This window comes from Trichosurus vulpecula, chromosome 6, assembly GCF_011100635.1.
Source record: "Trichosurus vulpecula isolate mTriVul1 chromosome 6, mTriVul1.pri, whole genome shotgun sequence".
Lineage (NCBI taxonomy): Eukaryota > Metazoa > Chordata > Mammalia > Diprotodontia > Phalangeridae > Trichosurus > Trichosurus vulpecula.
In genome coordinates this window covers 281894911-281915811 of record NC_050578.1, presented here as the reverse complement: position 1 = coordinate 281915811, position 20901 = coordinate 281894911, and the positions used below count along the sequence as shown (strand labels likewise).

The 20901-nt window shown below is 51.3% G+C and overlaps 1 protein-coding gene across 1 annotated transcript in view; it reads left to right on the top strand.

The window, feature by feature from the left end:
- KCNQ1 (potassium voltage-gated channel subfamily Q member 1) overlaps positions 1-14997 on the top strand; it is a 275625-nt gene extending 260628 nt beyond the window's left edge. Inside the window, exon 16 of the mRNA XM_036765323.1 lies at positions 14455-14997. Coding sequence (XP_036621218.1) covers positions 14455-14997 — 543 coding nt within the window. The remainder of the gene's footprint in view (positions 1-14454) is intronic.
- Positions 14998-20901: the final 5904 nt, after the last annotated feature.

Here is a 20901-nt window from a genome sequence, read left to right as displayed (position 1 = left end):
GGATGGATGTCCAGGGACAAGCTTGCTTTGGAAAGGCAAGGGGCTCTGGGTGGTCCTTCTGACTTTTACATGGCTGAAGCTGTTCCCCTCTGGTCCTGTGGGTAGCCTTGGGGCTGCAAGGCCAGGGGTGGGCAAGGAGAGATTTGGGTGTTTCACTCACAGTAGGGGGGCCAAAGTTGTCTGGCTTCCTCCTGGGCCACTGGCTCACAGGAGGCCCCTGCAGTGCTCTATCCCTAGAGGCCCCTTGCCTCCAGGGAAACTGTTTTCTGTTGCCCTGGCTCTGATCACTGGCAGAGAAGGCAGCCACTAGATCAGACAGGGAACTGGCTCTGGGCAAAACCGTAAGCTTGGCAGGGTTTGCCTACTCCTTTTGTCAGGTGCCCTCCCTGCCAGGCTTTCAGTAGAGAAACATCTTGAAACTCTAGTCTTTCCCATTCTCTAGCCTGTCTTCCCCTCCCCAACTGATCCATGCCAAGAGGTGCCTATAGGAGGTTCATCAACCAGACCAGGCCAACCTGGTGTGCCCACAAGCTAATGGATCACCCCACCATCCAAGCACCAACGCATTCCCTGATGCAATGCCAGTGGAGACAGTGCATTGAGTTCTCATCTGTAGAACTAGGGGTTTGGACTCTGGGGATTCCAAGAAATCCTCTGTTCAGTCAATTGAGCAATCAACCAACCAGGATCAATTAAGCTCCCACTCAGAGCTGTCCATCCGGAAACAAAAGGAAAGCAGGCCTGCCTTCAAGGATGTTACAGTTAGGGGCAGCTAGGTGGCACAGTGAATAGAGCACCGGCCCTGGAGTCAGGAGGACCTGAGTTCAAATTCGGCCTCAAATACTTGACACACTCACTAGCTGTGTGACCTTGGCGAAGTCACTTAACCCCAATTGCCCTGCCTTCCCCCTTGCAAAAAAAAAAAAGGATGTTACAATCAAGATGAGGAGAGGAAAACTGCAGATGTGTGGGTGTATGTACATGAGGAGCGTCCATCCAGGGGAGGGCCTCCCCAGAAGATGGCATTTCAGCTGAGCCTTGAGGGCATTGCAGGCATTTGGGATGGCCCCTGCAAAGATGTGGATATGAGAGATAGAATGCCATGTAGACAAGGACCACACATATGTGATGGGTAGAAGTGTGGAACAAGGTGCCCCCAGCTGTGACATTCTCTGCTCTCAGCCCCTCCCAACTCTGACTCTGTGTGCCTGGGATTCCTTTAGGACTTCTCCCAGCACTGCCTGGAAGTTTTCTGTGGCCACGTTGGGGGCGGGGAGAAGTGGGGAAAGATTGGACTGGGGAGTGGGGAGGGCAGAAACTGAGCATCAGGCACAAGCAGCTTCAAAAGGCAGGATCCTCCACCTCCTCAGAGTTATTTTCCATTGTGGTGGGCTTGTTGCCCCAACAAGGCTGTGTAGATGCCCCTTCCCTCTCAGAATGAGTCCTTAGCCTGCCCACCAGTTATCCTGGACACCTTCCCATGGGCCGAAGGTTTTGTACTCTGATGATGGATGTTCCAGGAAGCCCCATACTGGGCAGTCCCTTCTCATTTGGAGTGGGGGTTTGCAGGGAAGGAGATAAGAATCCTGAGAACTGATGGTTCGAAGAGTCAGAGCAGAAGGCCCCCTCAGACAGGGGGCTCCCTAAGAGGAGGACCGTGCTTCTGCCTCAGACCAAGGGCTTGCTGTACTATGCCTTTCCCCCCAGACCAGGGGCTCTCCAGGGGACCCCCTCTCCCCATAAGACTGAGGGCCCCCTGAGGTCTGGGCTGTGGCTCCGACACAGGGCCAGGAAAGGGCCCAGCCTCTCAGTTCACACTGGTGATCTGTGCCTTCAGCCAAGATTACATGATGGATCATTTGGGACAAGGCTGTGGGGTCCATTCTGGAGAGGAGCCAGCCTCCTGGCCCATGGAAATTGAGCCCTAGCATCACGTAGGAGGAGGCAGATTGCCAATGTCTATCTCTGGAGGACTTTTCTAAGAGTTTGCTAAGAAGTGACTGTCCTCCCCATATTTCTGTTTGCCTTGTGTCTCTTTCAACACATTGGCCTGTTTTCTCTGATGCCATATAGACAGGGATTGTGGGGACCCAATACTGATTTCTGGGCACCCTTTGGAGACTCAGCCTGCCCATCACTGGGGGCACCTCATTGTCTCAGAGATAGTGCTCACAGTATGCTGGCCTTTGCCCGTTCCTCACCCACTCCCCACCCCACGGGCCATCCTGGCTGTGGACAATGGCTTGGAACATTGCAAGACTTACCAATGGAGCCTGAGGAGTCTTCATCCTGGAATTCCAATGCCATTTCTTTAATATTCCTTCCCCCTGGTATCTAAGAGCCAGGAGCCTGGGTATCCAGAAACTAGGAACTGGATGAAAGAAGCATGTCTAGGGGTCGGGGAGCTGCTGTAAAAGGAGGGCCTCCTGGTCACAGATGGCCCCGAACCACTCAATGTCCTACAGATGACAGCACAGGCAGCCTCAAAGTGAGAGTGAGGCGATGCAGGGCACCCCATGGTTTTGTGATGCTGGGAGGCCCTGACACCTCCGGGCCTTGGGTTAGTCCTGGTGTGACTGTATCAACTCATTGACTCTGTACTGTGTGTAAAGCACTTTTCTGGGTGAGCTTCCACCTACAAAGGAGAGCATAACTCAGTCCTTGCCCTGGGAGGCTTAGAGTCCCAGGAGACATCCATGTAGGTGGCAGAAGAGCCTGAAGTGGGGTGAAGAGGACAGGCAGTCACAACACCATTCGCCAGCTGTGCTGTCCACCCTCCCCCATCACTCCACCTTGCTCATCTGTGAAAGAGGCAGCTCAGAAAGGGGTTCCTAGGGCCCTCTTAGCTCTGCCTTTGAGGGGCTCAGGGAGGCCCTCCACAGTGGTCAGCGTTTAGTAGTTTTGCTCCTGGGGAGACTATCTGTCTTTCTGTATTGGGGGCGAGGCCCCCAGATGAGCCTGAGCCTCAGCCAGTTTTCCTTAGTCTCCAGATCCAGGATCCCCTGGGGCAAAACTGAATGCAGCCACATTGGTCTCCACCTGCCTCCTTCCTCCTCCCCCTCACACCCACCCACCCAGGGGCCTGGAGATCATGTGATCTGAATTCTTCCCCACCTGCCCAGCCCTCCCGTGATCCATCTTCTCAACCCCAGCTCACAGCTGGCTTAGGAATAATTCACCTATGCCAGGGTCCAGTCCCTTCAACCAGTTCTTGTATCTCAGACATGGATTCTGGGATCCTCCCCTTCTTGGTCACCCTGCTCCAGACCCTCTCCAGCTCCTCAGTGACCTTCTGGACAGACAGCCACACTCCGGGGCTATCGCCTCCTGCCCCTAAGAGATGGGCGCAGTGCATGATCTTCCTAGCTTTTTTCGGCTGACATATCCCATGAGGGGCTCCCATGGAGCTTATGGTCCACTCAGACCCCCGGGTCTTTTTCAGAACAGTTACTGTCACTCTCTTCAGTCCTCCCCATATAATATTTGGGAGGATGATTTTTGTCCCCTTCCTGTCAGAATTGAGATTCATCTCTGGTGAGTTTCATCTTCTTAGATTCAGTCCTATCTTTTCATGGGCTTTGGGATGTTGGCTCTGGTGCACAGAGTGGTGTCACATACCAATATAGTGGGCATGCCATCTATACCAGTAGAGTTGGTAGTCACTGGTGAAAGTGTCAGGCAGCTCAGGGTCCAAACCTGACGGCAGCCAGGCCTGGTCCATTCATGGAATCCAGAAATCTCAAGACTGGCTGGGATCTCCAAAGCATGGAACTCAAGCAGGAGGAATGAAGCCTTGCCCTGTGATTTTACTGGTATAAGGAGCCCCTAAGGGATGAAACACTTCGTGCTAAATCTTTCCCATCACTTATAAGCTAAAATACAGATTTAGGGTTAGGTGACTTGTCCAGGGCCACACTTCTGTTGTATGTATGGGTCTGGATTTGAACCCAGTTCTTCCTGGATGGGTGGGTGGGTGGGTAGATGCATGGATAGATGGGTGGGTGGGTGGATGAATGAGTGGATGGATGGATGAGTAGATGGATGGATGGATGGATGGATAAGTAGATGGGTGGATGGGTGGATGGATGAGTAGATGGATGGATGGATGGATGGATGGATGGATGGATGGATGGATAAGTAGATGGGTGGATGGATGAGTAGATGGATGGATGGATGGATGGATGGGTGGATGGATGGATGGATGGATGGATGGATGGATGGATGGGTGGATGGATGGATGGATGGATGGATGGATAAGTAGATGGGTGGATGGGTGGATGAATGAGTAGATGGATGGATGGATGGATGGATGGATGGATGGGTGGATGGATGGATGGATGGATGGATGGATAAGTAGATGGATGGATGGGTGGATGGGTGGATGGATAGGTGGGTAGATGCATGGATAAATGCATGTAGACAAGTGCACGGATGTTTTGGTGGGTTACTATATGGATGGGACATCCCAGTGAAGTGTGTTGCTGCTCTTCCTCCATTCCTGGGAAGATGGAAGCATTCATTCACCACAAGTTTGACCAGATCAATAGGAACCTTTATTCCTCTGAGCTGTTAACGTGCTGTCTGTGGCCTTGGCTCTTGAAAGGTCACTGCCCTCAGCCATTCCCCATCCATTGGCTCCATTCCTGGTGTTTCCATGATGGCCACTGAGCGATGCGTTTTCTTTACATACGAATCTGGAATAGCTATGACCTTCCCCAAGTGTCAAGGAAGGTATGTAGTGGCCAGCATTTCCCCGTGGACTAAAATAGCAATTGTCTCAGTATCTTCAGAATTGTCTTCTTATACAGGGAGAAAGGATGGCGCTCTGAACGAAGCCCATCTTAAATGGCTCCAGAAATCTGTCTTTGGGCTGCATGGTCTTTTCTACGGAGACAGAGACTGAGAGGTGATCTCTGTGGCCCTTGGTGCTGTCTCTCCCCAACAAATCCATCTCTTCCTTTCCTTTCTCCCTCCTGTTTTTCTCTCCTTCTCCCACCCCCTTTGTTCTTCTCCAGCCTCTATCCCTGCCTCTGCCTTGGCACTGTCGGCTTCCATGGGCATGGCTTCCTAAGTGACCCAAAGGTGGCCAACGCTTGGGTGTAGTGAAAAGGTGAGGTGCCCCATGGGCTCCCTGAGCCTTTGCTGGTGATGAGCTGACCAGAATATGCAACAGGAGGCAGGGAAAGGGGGGACCAGAGGCCACCAGAAGTCAGAGCAGTAAAGTAGAAGATGATGATAGCCCCTGAATTAGCAGAAAGGTCAGCCGGACATCCCGCCATCTGAATGACAGAGCTAAGTCAGCGAGAAAGAAATCGCGTCCTTTGTTATTAGCATTCCAGAGTGTGGAGAAAGCTCTTCCCGACTGTTTCAAAACCCTGCTGAGGTCCAGTTCAGAGTTCTGTGGAGAAACTATGTACCTTTAATCATTAGAAGCAGATTTGTGAGGGCACTTTCAGCCTTCAGGGGTCGGTAAAAAAGTCACATAAGTTGTGACTTCCAACCGTCTGGAGCTAGTTTGGTGTTGTCACCTGGCTACCCAGGTGGAAATGACCAGCCTGAGCTTTGTGACAGACACCTGGGGCCGGGGAGTTGAACCAACCTTGGTGGAAGTGATCAAAGACCCTGCACGCAAGAGTGCCAGGAGAGCAGGGCCCTCAAATTCTGAGAAAAGCAAAATCAAATACTGTTGAGCAGAAAGGGCTAGGTCCTGGCCTAGGCTTCCTTGGTACAAAGTGCCAGGACAGGCCAGTGCCTTCTCAGCAGCTTATAGGGAGCCGCTTAGGGTCCTGCCATAGGGTCACACAGCCAGTCAGGGTGAGAGGCAAGACCTGAACTCAGCTCTTCATGCTGTAGTCTTACTCTGTGCTCCCTCTGAGGAAGCCTCCATGGTAACCCCCAGGCTAATTCTAACAGGGTTAGATGGGCCTTTGGCCATTTCCCCAGCATTGATCACAAACAGGACATCACTTAGCTTTCACAAAGGGATGTTGGCCTTTCCAGCAAGGACAGAAGTTACCCCCACATCCCTCAAGCAGGAGGCACCCTCTTTTCTCCGCCCACTCTCAGTCCCCAAACTTAAAATGCAAAGTCATGGATGTCTACACGTGGAGGCATCATGCTGACCTCAAGCACGCCAGGAGATGCCTGAGAGTTTTTCTCTACCTTTGAGGAGTCACCCATAGGCTGGCTCAGCTGGGCTGGCTCCTTGCAGGCTGTGGGGTCTCCACCAATCCATTTCTAGTTCAGAGCCCATTAATACTTCACTGATGGAGGCCTGAGTGTGAGAGGGAGTGAAATCATAAGTGAGTGTATAAGAATGCCTGTGTAAGGCTGTGTGTTGTGTGCCCATGTCTGAGTGGGTAGGGGAGCACATGTGCATTGTATATGAGAGTGTGGGATCATGGAAGTGAGCTGAGTAGGGTTCCTTCCCTTCCCCTGGAGGCAGCCCCTTGCCCCACAGGGTTCTGGTCCCCCAGCTCCTCACTCTCCAGGATGTCTTGGGGGATCCTCAGGCCCTACCGCTTCCCAGTGAGGACCTGCCCAATGCTACCAAGGTCTGGAGCCCCAGTTGTTAGATCCTAGAGCCAGGTGCCCCCTCTGCCTTTCCAGGCGGGCTCCCACTGCTCCCACCCGGGGAGAGTGTGCAAGTGGCAACACCTTCGCCATTGGGCTGCCCAAGGAGATGCGGAGCTGCTCGGCATCTGTGCCCCATGGAAGGATGGCAGGGCCAATGACCTTTGGGCTCTGGGCCTTGCTCTTTCTGGCCCCTGCTCTGACTCCTCCCTGGAAAGCCCACCTTTTCCAGGAAGTCGCCCCTGATTGCTCGGGGCCTAAGAGCCCCTCCCTTCTCTGAGCTCCTGCTGACCCGGGCTCTGGACCAGTTTCAGACTCAGTTATGTGTCTGACCTTGTCTCAGCTCCTCAGGCAGAATGGAAGCTTCTTGAGGGCAGGCACAGCATCTTGTTGTTCTTGGTGGCCCTCTCTGCTTCTTACAGCTGCCCCTGGCAGGTAAGGAGCCTATTACTCTGCCACTGGAAGGCTGAGGGAGTAGCCTCCTCACAAAGTGGGAGAGGGGTGCCGGGATTTTACAGAGATGGAAACTGAGTCACAGAGAAGGAAAGTAATTTACCCCAGGTCACACAGCTAAGGATTGAGGCAGGATTGGAACCCACCTTCTGGCTCTGTAACCTCTCAATGACCTAGAAGCATTTCCAAGACACATGCAGGACCCAGGAAGACGAAAAGCACTGGGTTCCAGTCCCCAGTCCTCTGCTTCCCAGCTTTGTAACCTGAAGCAAGGTACTTTCCCATCTGTAAAATGGGCACAGCTCTCCTTCTACTGCTTCAGAGACAAGCCGGCACAACAAGGGGGCTGCCAGCCATCTTGTCCCTATGGAGGGGCCCCTGGGAGCTGAGAAGGCCGCCTTAGGACCAGGCGGGCGGGGCCCACGGGCGAGGGGCGTGTCAGAACTGTCAGTTCAATTAAAAGAAAGGCAGAGCCCGGGCAGACAAAGCGCGCGACTGATCAGCGCCGGCCTTCGCTCCGCAGACAGCCCTGGCTTCCTCTGCTGCTGTCCAATCCCATCTCCCTCTCCTTGGCGAGCCAAGGCCGCCTGGCTTGGCACGGCCCTGGGGTCCTGTGAGGTCAGGCAAGCAAACACTTACCCAAGGAACGGATGCCCAGGTGCCTCATGAATATTGATCAAGCTTCCTGGCCAGGGCTCGTGGGCTCCCTACTCTGTCCTTCCCCGCCTCCCCCCGGCTCCTGCCGGGCCACCCCCACGAAGCCGCTGGGCTCTTCTGGTCCCCTAGCGCTCAGGGCCCTACGTCCAGTGGCTCTCGGGTCATCCCTCCGTGGCGGCCCCCGCCCCACGCCTCAGCCGATGGGGAAGGGGGGCGTCTGAGACAAGCAGACAGGATGGATTCGGGAGCGGGAGAGCTCCTTAATCGGCACTGGCCCCAGCCCCCTGCCTCAGACCACATCCCCTGGACTCATGCTAGAAAGTACACCGCGGATCTGAGAAGGGACCGTCGGGGCCCAAAGGAAACCACATGAAGAAAGGGAGCCCCTCCCGCCCCCTCCCCAGGGCCAGAGGGAACACAGAGGGCTCTGTGCAGAGGACGCTGGGGGAGCGCGCACCTGAAATGCCCACATCTGTCTGAGTCAAGCACCCTGAGGAGGCCCCTGGGCTTCGCGGTGAGAGGCTGGTCCTCGAGCTTGGGGCTGATTTCTGTCTTCTTCCGTATCCCCAGGGCTTAGCTCAGAGCCTGGCACACAGTAGGTGCTTAAACTTTGCCTGCTGCCCTCCCGACCTTCCAAGGGCAGTTCTACAGTGGGCTGCCCACACTGCCTCCCCTTCCAGTCTCCATCCTAAATTGGAAAGCAACTAGGTCACATCCCCAACCCATCACAAGCCTGAGAGTGTGAGAATGGGTGAGTCTGAGTGTGTGAATGAGTGTGCATATGTGAGTTGTGCAAGTGTATTGTGAATGTGTGTATGAGTAAGTGTATGTGCATGCGTGCACATGTGAATGTGTGTCCATGTGTGAGGGAAGCTAGGTGGTACGGCGGATAGAGAGCCGGGCCTGGAGTTAGGAAGACTTTTCTTTTTGTTATTTTGTATGATGGTATGACATCTGGCGTTGCTAGCCCTATTTCTACTTTTTTTTCTCATTATTTTCCTTGAGATTCTTGAACTTTTGTTCCTTCAGGTGAATTTAATTATTTTTTTCCCTCGCTCTAGAAAGTAATCTGTTGGTAGGTTAACTGGTCTGATATTGAATGAGAATAAAATTACCATTTTTGCTGTATTGGTACATCCTACCCATGAACAATGTGTAATTCTACTGTCCTTTAAGTCTGTCTTGATTTCTGTAAGGAACGTTTTGTAGTTATAGTCATATAGTTCCTGTAAGTGTCTTGGCAAATCAACTCCCAAATGTTATATACATTCTATAGTTATTTTGAATGGAATTTCTCTTGCTTTGTCATCCTCTGGGTTTTGTTGGCAATATACAGAAGTGCTGATGATTTGTTTGGGTTTATTTTTACATTCTGCTGTTTTGCCAAAGTTATAATGTACTTCAGTTAATTTTCTAGCTGATGCTTTTGGATTTTCTAGATACACTAATCATGTCACCTACAAAAAGGGACAATTTTATTTACCCTTTGCCTATATTTGCTCCTTCAATTTCCTTTTTTCTTGTCTTATTGTTATAACATTATGTCAAATAATAGTGATGATAGTGGAGATATCTGTTTTATCTCTGATCTTATTGGGAAGCCTTCTAGGCTTTCTTTGTTACCTATCATGTTAAATCTTGGTTTTAAACAAATGCTGTTTACCCTACTAAGGAAAGAAGCATTTATTCCTATGCTTTTTATTGTTTTTTACAAAAATACATAGATTTTTCCAAAGCTTTTCATTTTTAGCATCTATTGAAATAATCATGTGGGTTTTTTTGTTATTAATGTTGTCTATTATGTTTAATCAACCCTAAATTCCCAGCATAAATACAAATTGATCATGGTGTATAATCTTTCAAATATATTGTTATAGACTCTTTGGTAATATTTTATTTATTTTTTTGTTTCTATGTTCATTAGGGATAGTAGTTTATAGTTTTCTTTTTCTTCTTTGTCTCTCTGGTTATGTATCCATATTCTATTTGTACCATAGAAAAAGTTTGGAAGGAACCTTCGTTTTCCTACTTTTACAGAAAATTTATGTAATCATGGAATTATTTATTCTTTGAATGTTTGAAATAATTTACTGATGAATTCAATTGGTCCTAAGGTTTTTTCCTTTGGGAGTTCATTTATTGCTTGTTAAAATGTTTTATTTTTCCCAAGTGGCTTTTATTAGTTTAAGCTTGTACTCCAAGACACCCCAACTGTATCCGTCATTTTCCAACAGGTGATGGAGAAAGTATTTTGATACATAAATAACCTGGGGCAACTTGATGACTTCATGGACTTTTAGAAAGACTGGAAAAACTTGGGTAGAGATTGATGAAACTGTTAAGTTGACTAAAGAAACCTGGCCTGAACTTGCCAATTGCCAGTTGCCAATTTTTTTTTAATTTATCAATTTTTTAACATTGGGTTATTTAAATAACCTTCTTTGGTTCTGTTCACCTGGGTGTGTTTTTTTGTAAATATTCATCCATTTCATCTAAGTTATCAAATTTTGGGAATGTACTTAGACAAAACAGTTCCACTAGTTCCCTTCATTTCCTATTCAATTGGGAATTCTCCTTATATATTTTTGTTAGTTTAGTTTTTCTCTTTAAAAAACATCAGACAAGCCAACTGCTTATCTCCTTTATTGTTTTTCTTCAAAAAAGAGCTTAGTTTTATTGATCAATTCAGTTATATTTTAGCTTTCAGTTTTGTTAGTATTTGTTTTGCCGAATTTCTATACTATTTGAGTTTTTTTAATTTGTTGCCTTTCTATTTAAAAAAAAGATAGATACCCAATTCATTGATTTGTTATTTCTCTCTTTTGTTGATGTTTTGGACATATACATTTCTCCTAAGAACTGCATTAGCTATATTCCATCTTTACAACCAGAAGGTAGTAAAAGAAGAGTTCACTCAACCCTATAGATCGATAATTGAAACAATATGCTTCCCCCTGCTTGCCCAGTTCTCCTTGCCCCACCCCAGACCATGGACTTTTGCTCTTTCTTTTCCCCGTCTAATGCTCCCTTCATGCTTCACCATCCAAAGCTAGGTTTGGTTTTGCACATTACTACTCCCTCATCTAACTCACCCTCCCCTCTTAAACTTCCTACCCCAGTACCCACCTATTTCCCTATTGACTTTAATATATTTCGACACAACACTCTTTCTTTTTATGTATGTTCAATCTCTTTTTTCCAGTTCAGATGAAAATCATTTTTGTGGGACTCCTGTGGCCCTGACTCTTTTTCCTACATCGATAGACTCTTCATTGCGTGTAACTCTAGTACATGAGATAGCAAGTTCTCTCCCCTGCCTTCTCCTTTCCTTCTTTTCTTAAGACCATCAAAACTGTAAGAAACCACCCCAAGGCCTTCTCCTTGTCTTACTTACCTTCTCCATGAGCCTTGAAAAGAGTAGGGCCTGAGAGAATACATTTCTTCTCTCATTAGAATGTAAACAAAAAGTTCTCATACAACCCCTTCCAAGTGATCACATATATTTACCTTTCTGTCTCTCTCTTTACTTGGGTGTTTACCTTTCCAAACCTGTGCCCGGTTCTGGCCTTTTTATTAGGAATTCTTGGAAGTCTCCTATTTCATGAAAGATATGGATTGTATTCAGTTTTGCCTGATAGTGGTTGTTGCTGTTGCATGCCTTTATCATCTGCCTTTTGTAATATCGTATTACAAGCTCTCCTCTCTTTTACGGTTACAGTTGTGAAGTCGTATGTGATCTTTACCGAGGCTACTTGGAATTTAAACTCTTTCTTTTTGTCTATTTGTGATTTATTTTTCACCTGAAAGCTCTGGATTTGGGTTATGATGTTTACGGGAATTTTCACTTGGGGATGTATTTAGGTGGTGACCCATGGATTCGTTCTACAGTCACTTTTCCTTCTGGTTCTAACAGATCTGGGCAGATTTTGTTTATGATTTTTTTGGAATAAGGCATTTTAGTTTTTTTGGTCATGATTTTTAGATAGTCCAATGATTATCTCTTCAGATAAGTTGGTTTTGATAGTGACTACCTTACATTTTCTTTTGGCTTTTTTCCCCTTAGTCTTTTGATTTTGTTTTAATTCAGTTTTCCATTGTTTTCAGTTGTGATTTCTCTCTTTCCTACCTCACCCTTCTCCACCTATTGAAAAAGTAAGAAAAAGAGAACCTGTTACAAGCATGTGTAGATCGTCAAGCAAAATAAATTCCTACATTGGCCACATCCCCCAAAATGCTTTACTCTGCACCGAGTCCGTCCCCTCTATCTAGAAGTAGATGGGTGGGGTTCTTTAAAGTTATGTTAGTTCAATTTTATTTTACTTCCAGCTCTGGATTCCTTCTGATTTTGTTTGAATAGTTACTGTTTTCTCATGGAGGTGTTACTCTCTGTTTGGCCCATTCTAAGTTTCAGGGCTCTTAGTGGTATTTGTATTGCTTCCTCCCAAACTTCTGTTTCTTTTAACATTACGTTTTGTGTCTCGAGTTTTATTTCTTCCAGGTACTCTTCTTGTCCCTGAGGCTAGAATATTCTTTTCTCTGAGACTCTACTCAGAACTGTTATAGCGCTCTTCTTTTGGGTTCTGAGCCTGCTTTCTGGGCTTCTCTCAGGCCGTAATATTTCTTTTGTTTGCTCTTATCTCCAGCCTCAGTTTCTGGCCTGGGGCTTTGCCCTTGGATCAGACTCTGTTCCCTCCCTCGCTCTTGGGTTGCATGAATTGACACTGCTTAGTCCTGGATATAGGACCTAAGACTAGGCCCTTCTTTCTGAGGCTGTTTCAGGGTTTGGGCTCAGTCTCCTGGTGGCTTGACTTTCGCTGAGGTTTGGGCCTTGGCATCTTCTCTGTCTTCCTCTTGCGTAGTTCCAAGCCTGGAGTTGGCTCCATCCCTCGCTGCGATGCTGACAGGATGTACCCAGCCGCTCCCTCCTGGACCTTTCTCCTGCAGTGGCTTGGGTGTGGACAGCTTGGGCATTTGGTTGTCTGTGCACTGGTCTGGTACTGCTACAGTTGGATTTGATGGTGCCAAAGGTCCCTCTTAGTGCTCATTCCTGTTCCATATCATTTCCCTCATAGTCATCCCTGCCTTCTCGGGGACTAGGGGAGAAGAAGTGAGAAGGAAGCGGCCATAGTCGCTGCAGGCCTAGGAAAACTGCCCGTTCACCACAGTCTTCCTGGGCATCAGCAGAAAGGGAGGCACCCTGAGGAACTTTGCCCTTGGGACTGAGGACCCTCAGTCCTCTGTGGATGCCACAGGCAAGTGGTCCTGCTGGCTAGAAGCCAGAGTGGCCCCCACACCTGCCCCAACCTCCAGGACCCTGGAATATTCACTGTTCACTGTCATGCCAGGGATAGCCTCAGATGCCAGAAGGCACAGGTGTGGCTGGATGGGACGGAGGCCTTAACAGGCCAGGTTGGAAACAGCTTCAGCTACTGGCCTGGTCTCTATCCTACAGCAGACACCCACCCCCTACACACACACACACACACACACACACACACACACTCTCTCTCTCTCTCTCTCTCTCTCTCTCTCTCTCTCTCTCTCTCTCTCTCCCCCATCACCTCTTACATTCTTTGTTTAGGTACCTCTGCTCCTCCTTCTAATCTGTGCCTAAGAAACCAGCTGCTGATACACAGAGGGCTCAGGATAGTCCAGAGCACAGTCTCTTCTCTTAATTGCATCTACTTATGCTTTGAGCAGGGGCCAGGACTAGAGCCTGGCCAACCAAGGAGGGGCAGGGCCCCAAGCTGCTCAGCCTATCCCCCACCGGGGCCTGGGGCTTCAGGAACAAGCTTGAGTTCACGTGCCTGTCTAGCTTCAAAACCAGGGCCTTTAGAGCACGGAAACCCAAGGAGGAAGGAGGGAGGGAGGGAACACTTGTCTCACAGAAGGCACAAATGTGGGGTGCCCAGCGGAGCAGTGTCAAAGGCTTGCAGAATGTTAGAGTTGGGGGAGGCTCAGAGATTATCTCCCACCTTCTCATCTAACGGATGGAGAAACTGAGGCTCAGAGGAAGGGAATTGCCAGAGTCACACAGGACCACAAAAATATGAGAAGCACAGCCAACCTTTTAAAGTATTGACTGGCTGAGGAAAAGCCTTGTTCTGGGCACTGGCATTCAGATTCCTGCCCTCCAGGTGCTTCCAGTCTCCCAGCAATCAGTAAATGTCATTGAATTGGATTCCTGTGAAAGGGCTGCTAGGCAGGGGTGGACTTAGGGTAGTGGGTCCTCTGCTCCTCGAGCAGGTTTGTTGGGACCTTGGAAAGGGAAGCTGGACTGAGTCACTCAGAGGGTCTGAGGGCCAAGGCCTGGCCCTCCCACTCACATCAGGATGGCAGCTCCTGGCAGGGGAGCCAGCTCTCCGTAGTTCTGCCCTCCCCCCCCTCCCACCCCTATGGCCAATCAGCAGCACATCTTATCAGAAAGGAAAGAGACAGCCTGGGCTAACCTAGCTGTGCAGTCTGGGCCAAGTCCCTGTCTCTGGCCCCCCGCCCTGCCTTCCTCCTGGGACAGGCAGGTGCGGGGCAAAGGAAGATAAGGAAGTGCTTGGAGCCTGGCAGTGAAAAGAGGGGAAGGTCCTGAGTTCAAATTATGTTCTGCCGCCAGTTACTGCGTCTCAGTTTCTTTTTCTGTAAAATGAAGGGCTTGGATTAGATGACCCCTAACACGCTTTCCAGACCTGTTGGCCTCTCTCTATATGCCTGCTGGGCTTGCGGTCCAAGGTCCCATCCTTGGAACTCACAGTCAACTCCTTCTCCTGCTTTGGGCAGGGCAGCTACATCTGGCATTTACCCTCTTTGCCGTACTCCGTCTCCTCCTCCGGCCGCTGCTGTCCAGTGCTGTGCCCGTCAGCTTCGATCCAAGAACACCTCAGACCCTTTCGCCAGGGCCACACCACAGGACAACCTATGAAAACTTCAGCAGAGGGGGCAGCCAGCAGGGAGCATCCTGGCTCAGAGCCAGGAAGGATGGGGTCCCTGTCTGCCTGCCTTTGCCTCTCTTGCCTCCCCCAAAGCTCCACAACCCCCAAACTCATTCCGCTCCATATTCCTTGTGGCCGAGGCAGCGGTGTAGCTTCAGAAGTGGGGGCTCCCACCCCAGTGTCAGAAAGGGCTACATTTCTTGTGCTGACCTGCAGTTTCTCTGCTCACATCCGTACCCAGCCCCCCCCCAAAAGGAGCCCCAGTCCTGCTTTGTCTGCACTGAGACATCTCCCCCTGCCCCAATGCCAAGGACCCCAAGCAGAGCTCCTCATCTTTGTTACCCTGGAGAACCACACCCCCCACCCCGAGTTTTGTGACTTCAGTGAATGATCCTACTGTTTCCTGGGCTCCTGACTCTGGGTCATCTCTGTCCCCTCCCTCTCTCTTGCCCCTCCAACCAATGGCTCACCCAAACCTTGATGATATCACAGGACACAGAGCTGACAGGGCCTTAGAGACATCTTCATTTTATAGAGGGAGCAGCCGGGTCCAGGGTCACCCCGAAAGTGGGCAGACCAGGAATTCCCGCTCCAGGTCCTCGCCACCATCCAGCAGCAGGGCCTCATCCCTTCTACCCTGAAGTCTTATCAATGTCTCCCTGGGGTGATCCCTCTCCTCCACCAGTTGAGGCCACCCCATCTACCTCCTGGCCAGAGCCCCTATTAGTCTCTCCGAATCCAACGCTGGGCTAATCTTCCTAAAATAGTACTTTCTGTGCGCCCCTCACCTGCTGAAGCACCTGCTGTGGTTTCCAAATACCTTCAGGACAAAGTCTGTCTTCTCACTGCCCTCGGGCCTTCACTCCTCTCCAGGCGCACTCTTCACACATTGTCTGCCCCTTTGGAATGCACGCCACCTGAGGGCAGGGACTGACTTTCTTTCTGCTTGTTTTTGTATCCCCATGGAAAGTGCCAGGCACACAGTAAGTGTTTATTGAGTGCTTGCCACTAGACTCCATGTGCTGTTGCCTGCCTCGGCCAGACTCCTCCCCCAATCCCACCTGTCCTCCAGGACTCAGCTCCATCAGGAAGCCTTCTGCTGCTGCACTCTTTTCTTTGGCCCCAGCAATGACCGCTTCCATAGCTGCTGCCTTGGTGGAGTTGTGTGTCCTGGGCAAACCGACCCTCATATCCACTTTATTGGACAACCTTTCCTGCGGAAGATTGCTCTACTGTGGGCCCCTCACCCCCTGTGCCCAAGGGCTAGGTTTTCTCCCCCAAGCACAGGATGGAAGGTAGCCATTGACCAAACCGTGCAAAGTCCTCATCTTCATTCAGGTGGGGATGCTGGGGGCATGGGTACGGGAAGAGGGGGAGTGACCCAGTGCCATCAAGTGAGTCAGTAGTGAAGCCAGGCCTTGAACTCGTCCTTCTTGGCTCTCAGCCAGGATGCTCCCGGCTGGCCCCACCCTCTGCCCAAGTTTTCATAGGCTGTCCCATGGTGCATCCCTTGGCAAAGTCCATGGGAATCCATCGCTGCCCTCCCCCAGCTGGCCTGCCCACTCCTGAGATCCCTCCCCAACCAGATCCTGCTGGAGAGCGTTGGGCCAAGCCCCAGGGAGGCACCAGCAGGTCCTCGTCACCGAAGGAGCTAGATGGAACGATTAAGCAGGAGAATTTTTACATTGCCAATAAACTATTTGGACTCCGCTAATTATTCTCTTGGGGAAAGAAATGCAGATTAATTATGATAATAGAGCTAGGGCAGAATATGTCCTGAGTCTGACAGACCCCAGCCTAGGGCAGGGAGCTTCAGAAGCTGACCCCAAACCTGGAAGGGAAGGCCTCCTCCCCTGCTCCAGACTGATAGGCACAAAGGAACATGGGGTGCCCACCCTCCCTGAATCCCCCTCCCCACTCTGAGCTAGAACAGCACAGAACACACATCAGAAAAGGAAAGAGAGCAAGGGAGAAGGGGAGAGGGAGATGGGGAGAAGAGAGAGGACGGGGCGAGGTGGAGGACAGAGAAGGAGAGAAAGGGAGAGGGGAAGGGGAGGGAAGAAAGAGACAGGGACAGAGACAAAGAGAGGCAGAGAGTGTACGGGAAAAAGAGAGAGAAAGAGGAGAGAGAAAGAGAAAGAAAGAAAGAGGGAAGGAAGAGGGAGAGAAGGAAAGAAGAGGGAGGGAACGAGGAAGAGGGAAGGAGGGAAAAAGAGGAAAAGACAGAGGGATAGAGACAGAGGCAGAGAGACAGAGGCAGAGGCCCAGGCAGCCTGAGCCTCCCCCTCCGCTGCAGCAGCACCATGGCTGGAGGGCTAGAAGCCGGCTCTGACTTCTCCCTCTGGGCCCAAGGCCAAGGCACTGTCGTGCAGTAACCGCACAAACAGGCCTGCTTGAAAAAAAAAATATGCTTTTGTTGCCCTAATAAATCTCGTCCTGGATCCCTGCAGGCTCGCTCTGGGCTTTCCTCAGTTCTGACAAAATAAATAACTGGAGGGTTTGTGCGGAGTCTCTTTGCCCAAACCAGTTAAAATGGGGTTGGTGGTCGGGAGCCTAGTTCTTTAAGAGGTCTCGGAGCAGAAGGGAGAGCATCCCTGCAGGCCCCTGGGGCCAGGCCTGGGCCGGGAGCAGGCCCTCGCCCTCACCCTCACCCTCACCCTCAGTCTCCACCTCGGCCTCTCTGCTGCCTTCCTCCCTCCCCCCATCCACCACCTCTTCCTCTTTGCTCTTGGCCTTTCTTCCCTCCCTCTCTCCTCCTTTCACCCCTTTGCTGTCCTTGGTCCCCTCCTTCCAAAGCACATTCTTTTGTTTCCTCTCCTGTCTCCCTCCTTGTCTCTCTCTGTCTCTGTGTCTGTATCCTGCTCCCCAGCTCTCAGTTGGACACAAATGGGTGTGTGTGTGTACACACACACACACACACACACACACACACACACACACACACACCTGCATGATGTTTGCTACCCTTCCCTGGTCCTTTGAGCTGAGCGCCCTCCAAACCCCACTCATGGTCACCAGAACCAGCCCACTTTGTGTGGTCAAACTGAGGCCACACCCTAACACACACACATACACACACACACACACACACACACACACACACACGCACACTTTGACTCTTAAACAACAGCAGTGACTTAGACAACACCTGCGGCACACCTCCGTTAAAGACAGTCATCCTAGAAGTGACTCAGCCTCTGCATTGGCCTCAGTAGCCAACAGGCCTTTCCCTGAAGCCTCCAGGAGGTGGGACAGGTCTTGTGCCTTTATTCTATTAGGTCAGTGAGAGCTGACTGACAGTTCCAGGTCTCACTGTGGGCTTGTTGGACAAAGAGGCTGATTCTCTTTTTCTTTCTCGTTTCTGAGGCTCTGCTGGAAGTTACTTCATTCCCTTTGGGTTGCCAGCAGACCCCAGTGGGGATGCTTCGGCCACCTTCTAGGTATGGGGACGATTGTACGCTGTCCTGATCAGACTGGTGTTTTCTGATGGGAGAGGGGAGTGCTGGGACAGGCCAGCGTCCATGATGGGCAGCAAGTGAGGGCGATTCCAGAGCTTCATCCTAGAATGAAGTAGCCGGGCAGGCTGGAGGTAGGAGGGGGGTGGAGGAGGGGAGAAGAAAACCATGCCTGAGACTGAGGACTGCGACCCCAGGGCAGCCCATTTACCCAAGAACAGTTGAGGGAGCACAAGAACCCCAGACAGTCCAGGATGGGCCCCTGCCCTGAGGCCTTCATCTTTCACTTCTCATGATGGAAGGCACCACCTGGGCCTGTGCAGGGAACTGATTATCAAACATTTGGCCTTGGGGGGAAAATGAACTTCCTGCCCCCATCACCCAGTCTCTAACGGCCCATACGTGAAGCCAGCACATCTGGTGCAAAATTGAGCCGATCACCCAGATGCTCTCTGCAGACGGTGCCAAACCTCCAGATACTTGGCGCCAACCCATCACTCGACATGGTGCTGACGGCCAGTCCGGGGCGCCTCAGCCGCATCTTTCCCCTTCCACCCAGATGTTCTGGTGCTGCAGAGACCCATGGCCTGGGGAGGCTGGACTCTGTACCTGGCCACCGGCATGCCCTGAGGCGGGGCTGAGGGACCAGCACTCACCAGGGCAGGCTCTGGGGCAGAGGGACAGCAGGGTGGATTGGCGGGTGGCATCTGAAGATATTGGCATGATAGGCAGCCCATAGGATGGATGGACAGATGGATGGACAGAGCGATGGATGGTTACCTCACCTGACCCCAAAGCCCATGGGTATGGGACTCTCTCCTAACTGGTAGAGATCAATGCCCACAGGGGAGGGCTGAGGAAGAGATGTCAGAGTGTGTCTGACTTCCCTCACCTTTCTCCTCCACTCCTGAAAGTAACTGAGAGCTAGCCATGCTGAGCCCCTGCTAGCGGTGTGTGCTGGGGGACATTCACAGATGGCCTGTGCCCAGGCACCTCAGAGTGAGTGTGAGGAAGATGGAGGAAGAGGTCATCCCAGAGGGAGCTGAGCAAAGTCACCGGCCCAAAGTTCTTCTGAAGCAAGGCTGAGCCAAGCAGTCTCTAAGCTGTCTTGGACACTTGGCACCGTATTCCTGGATTCCGGGCTCAAACACAACTATTCCCCTGAGGCCAGTGGGAAGTCTCCACCCCCCCAGGCTCATTCCCTATGGCCCTAAGGGAAGGGAAGCCAGAGGATGGCTAAGTACTCTGGGCCCTCCGTACTATATCAAGGCAGTGCCCACTCGTCCTAAGCCACTGGACCACGAGGAAGCAGGAGCGCCAGGCTCATGGGCTGAGAGCTCAGAAAATTCCACTTACTTCTTGAGTCCTCAACAGAACCAGGAGGATGCGGCGGCTGACAAGGGGGAGGCTGCCCCACGCACACCGCAAAGAAGGGAGCTGAGGGCACACACCTCCCTGGAGGCACATGGGCCTCCTGGTCCCTGTGCAGCGCGGAGGTTGCGTCTAACGGGCTGCGAGCTGGCTCCGCCCCCAGGAGGCATCTCTTATCCAGTCCAAAGCAAGTCAAGTATGCAAGCATCGACCCAAATGAATGACTCGATCAGCCAGCAGGCATTTATTGGCTTCCTTCTCTGCGCCAGGCGCCGTCCTCGGGCTGGGGATACCCAGGAGAGGATCAGGCCTTCGCCGCCCTCAGGGACCTTACCACCGAATGGAGGAGATGCCGCGTCCCGAGAATACACCAATGATGAACTCAAGGGAGTTTGGGGAGAGGGGGCACCGGGGCAGCTGGGGGCAACAAGAGGGACTTCCTGGAGGGGGCGGCAGGAGAGGAGAAAGTTTGAGGGGATGGAGGATTTGCCAGGCTCTGTGGTTGGCACTGAGAATAGACACACCAAATCAGAAATGGTTCCTGCCCTCAGGGCGCTTACTCTCTACTGGGGGGGTGCGATGTGCATGCGTGATTTTTTAAAAGGAATGACTGTCTTTTTGTTTGTACGCCAGTATTTAGCTTAGCGCACCCGTGAAGTGCTTAATAAATGCTTGGTTTCCTTCCTACATTTTTTCAATTATCATTTATTTTTCTCTCCCTTCATCTTCCCCACCTCTATTTGAAAAAAAAAAAACTTTCCCACCCTGGAGAGGTCCAAAAATGCATGACTCCTTCTGCGTCTTAGACAGAGAACCCATTGCTCTCTGTCAGGAATGACTGGGCACTCAGGAAAGACCTTCTAGGAGAGATGGGAATAGGGATGGATTCCTCCCACTGACCTTTGTGGAAATCATGCGGCTCAGCCTCTGATCTGAGGCCCTGGAGACAGAGCGGACCCAAAGCCCCCAATCTGACTCCATTCACTCCACTCCATCCGTATTGGACAGTCTGCCCTGGTCAGGCCAGTTGGGTCAGAACGTGGACAAGCCAGCCTCGTCCAGAAGACAGCAGCTGGGAAAATGAGGAGACAGGAGATCAAGATACAGAGATGGAAGGGACCAAGCTCATCTGAAGGAGCCAGGGATGGGCAGCCTGGAGAAGACTGGAGGTGGCGGGGGGGGGGGGGGGGGGGGGGGGGGGGGGGCGGCGGGGACAAGGGTGATCACCATCTACCCATCCAACCGTAGCTGGGCAGCCCCTCCGAGAAGAGTAGAATTGGGGGAGAAGCTGCAGAGGGGCCAGGGTGGCCCATCTGGAGACGAGCCCAGAGCCCACTGGAGCTGTCCGGCGATGAGAAGGGGACGTAGGGCAGTGGCAAACTGTCCGGGATGGCATGGAAGATGTTTTTGTACTGGGGTGGGACTCCATGACCCGTAGGGACCCTCCCGACTCTGGGTAGCTAGCTAGC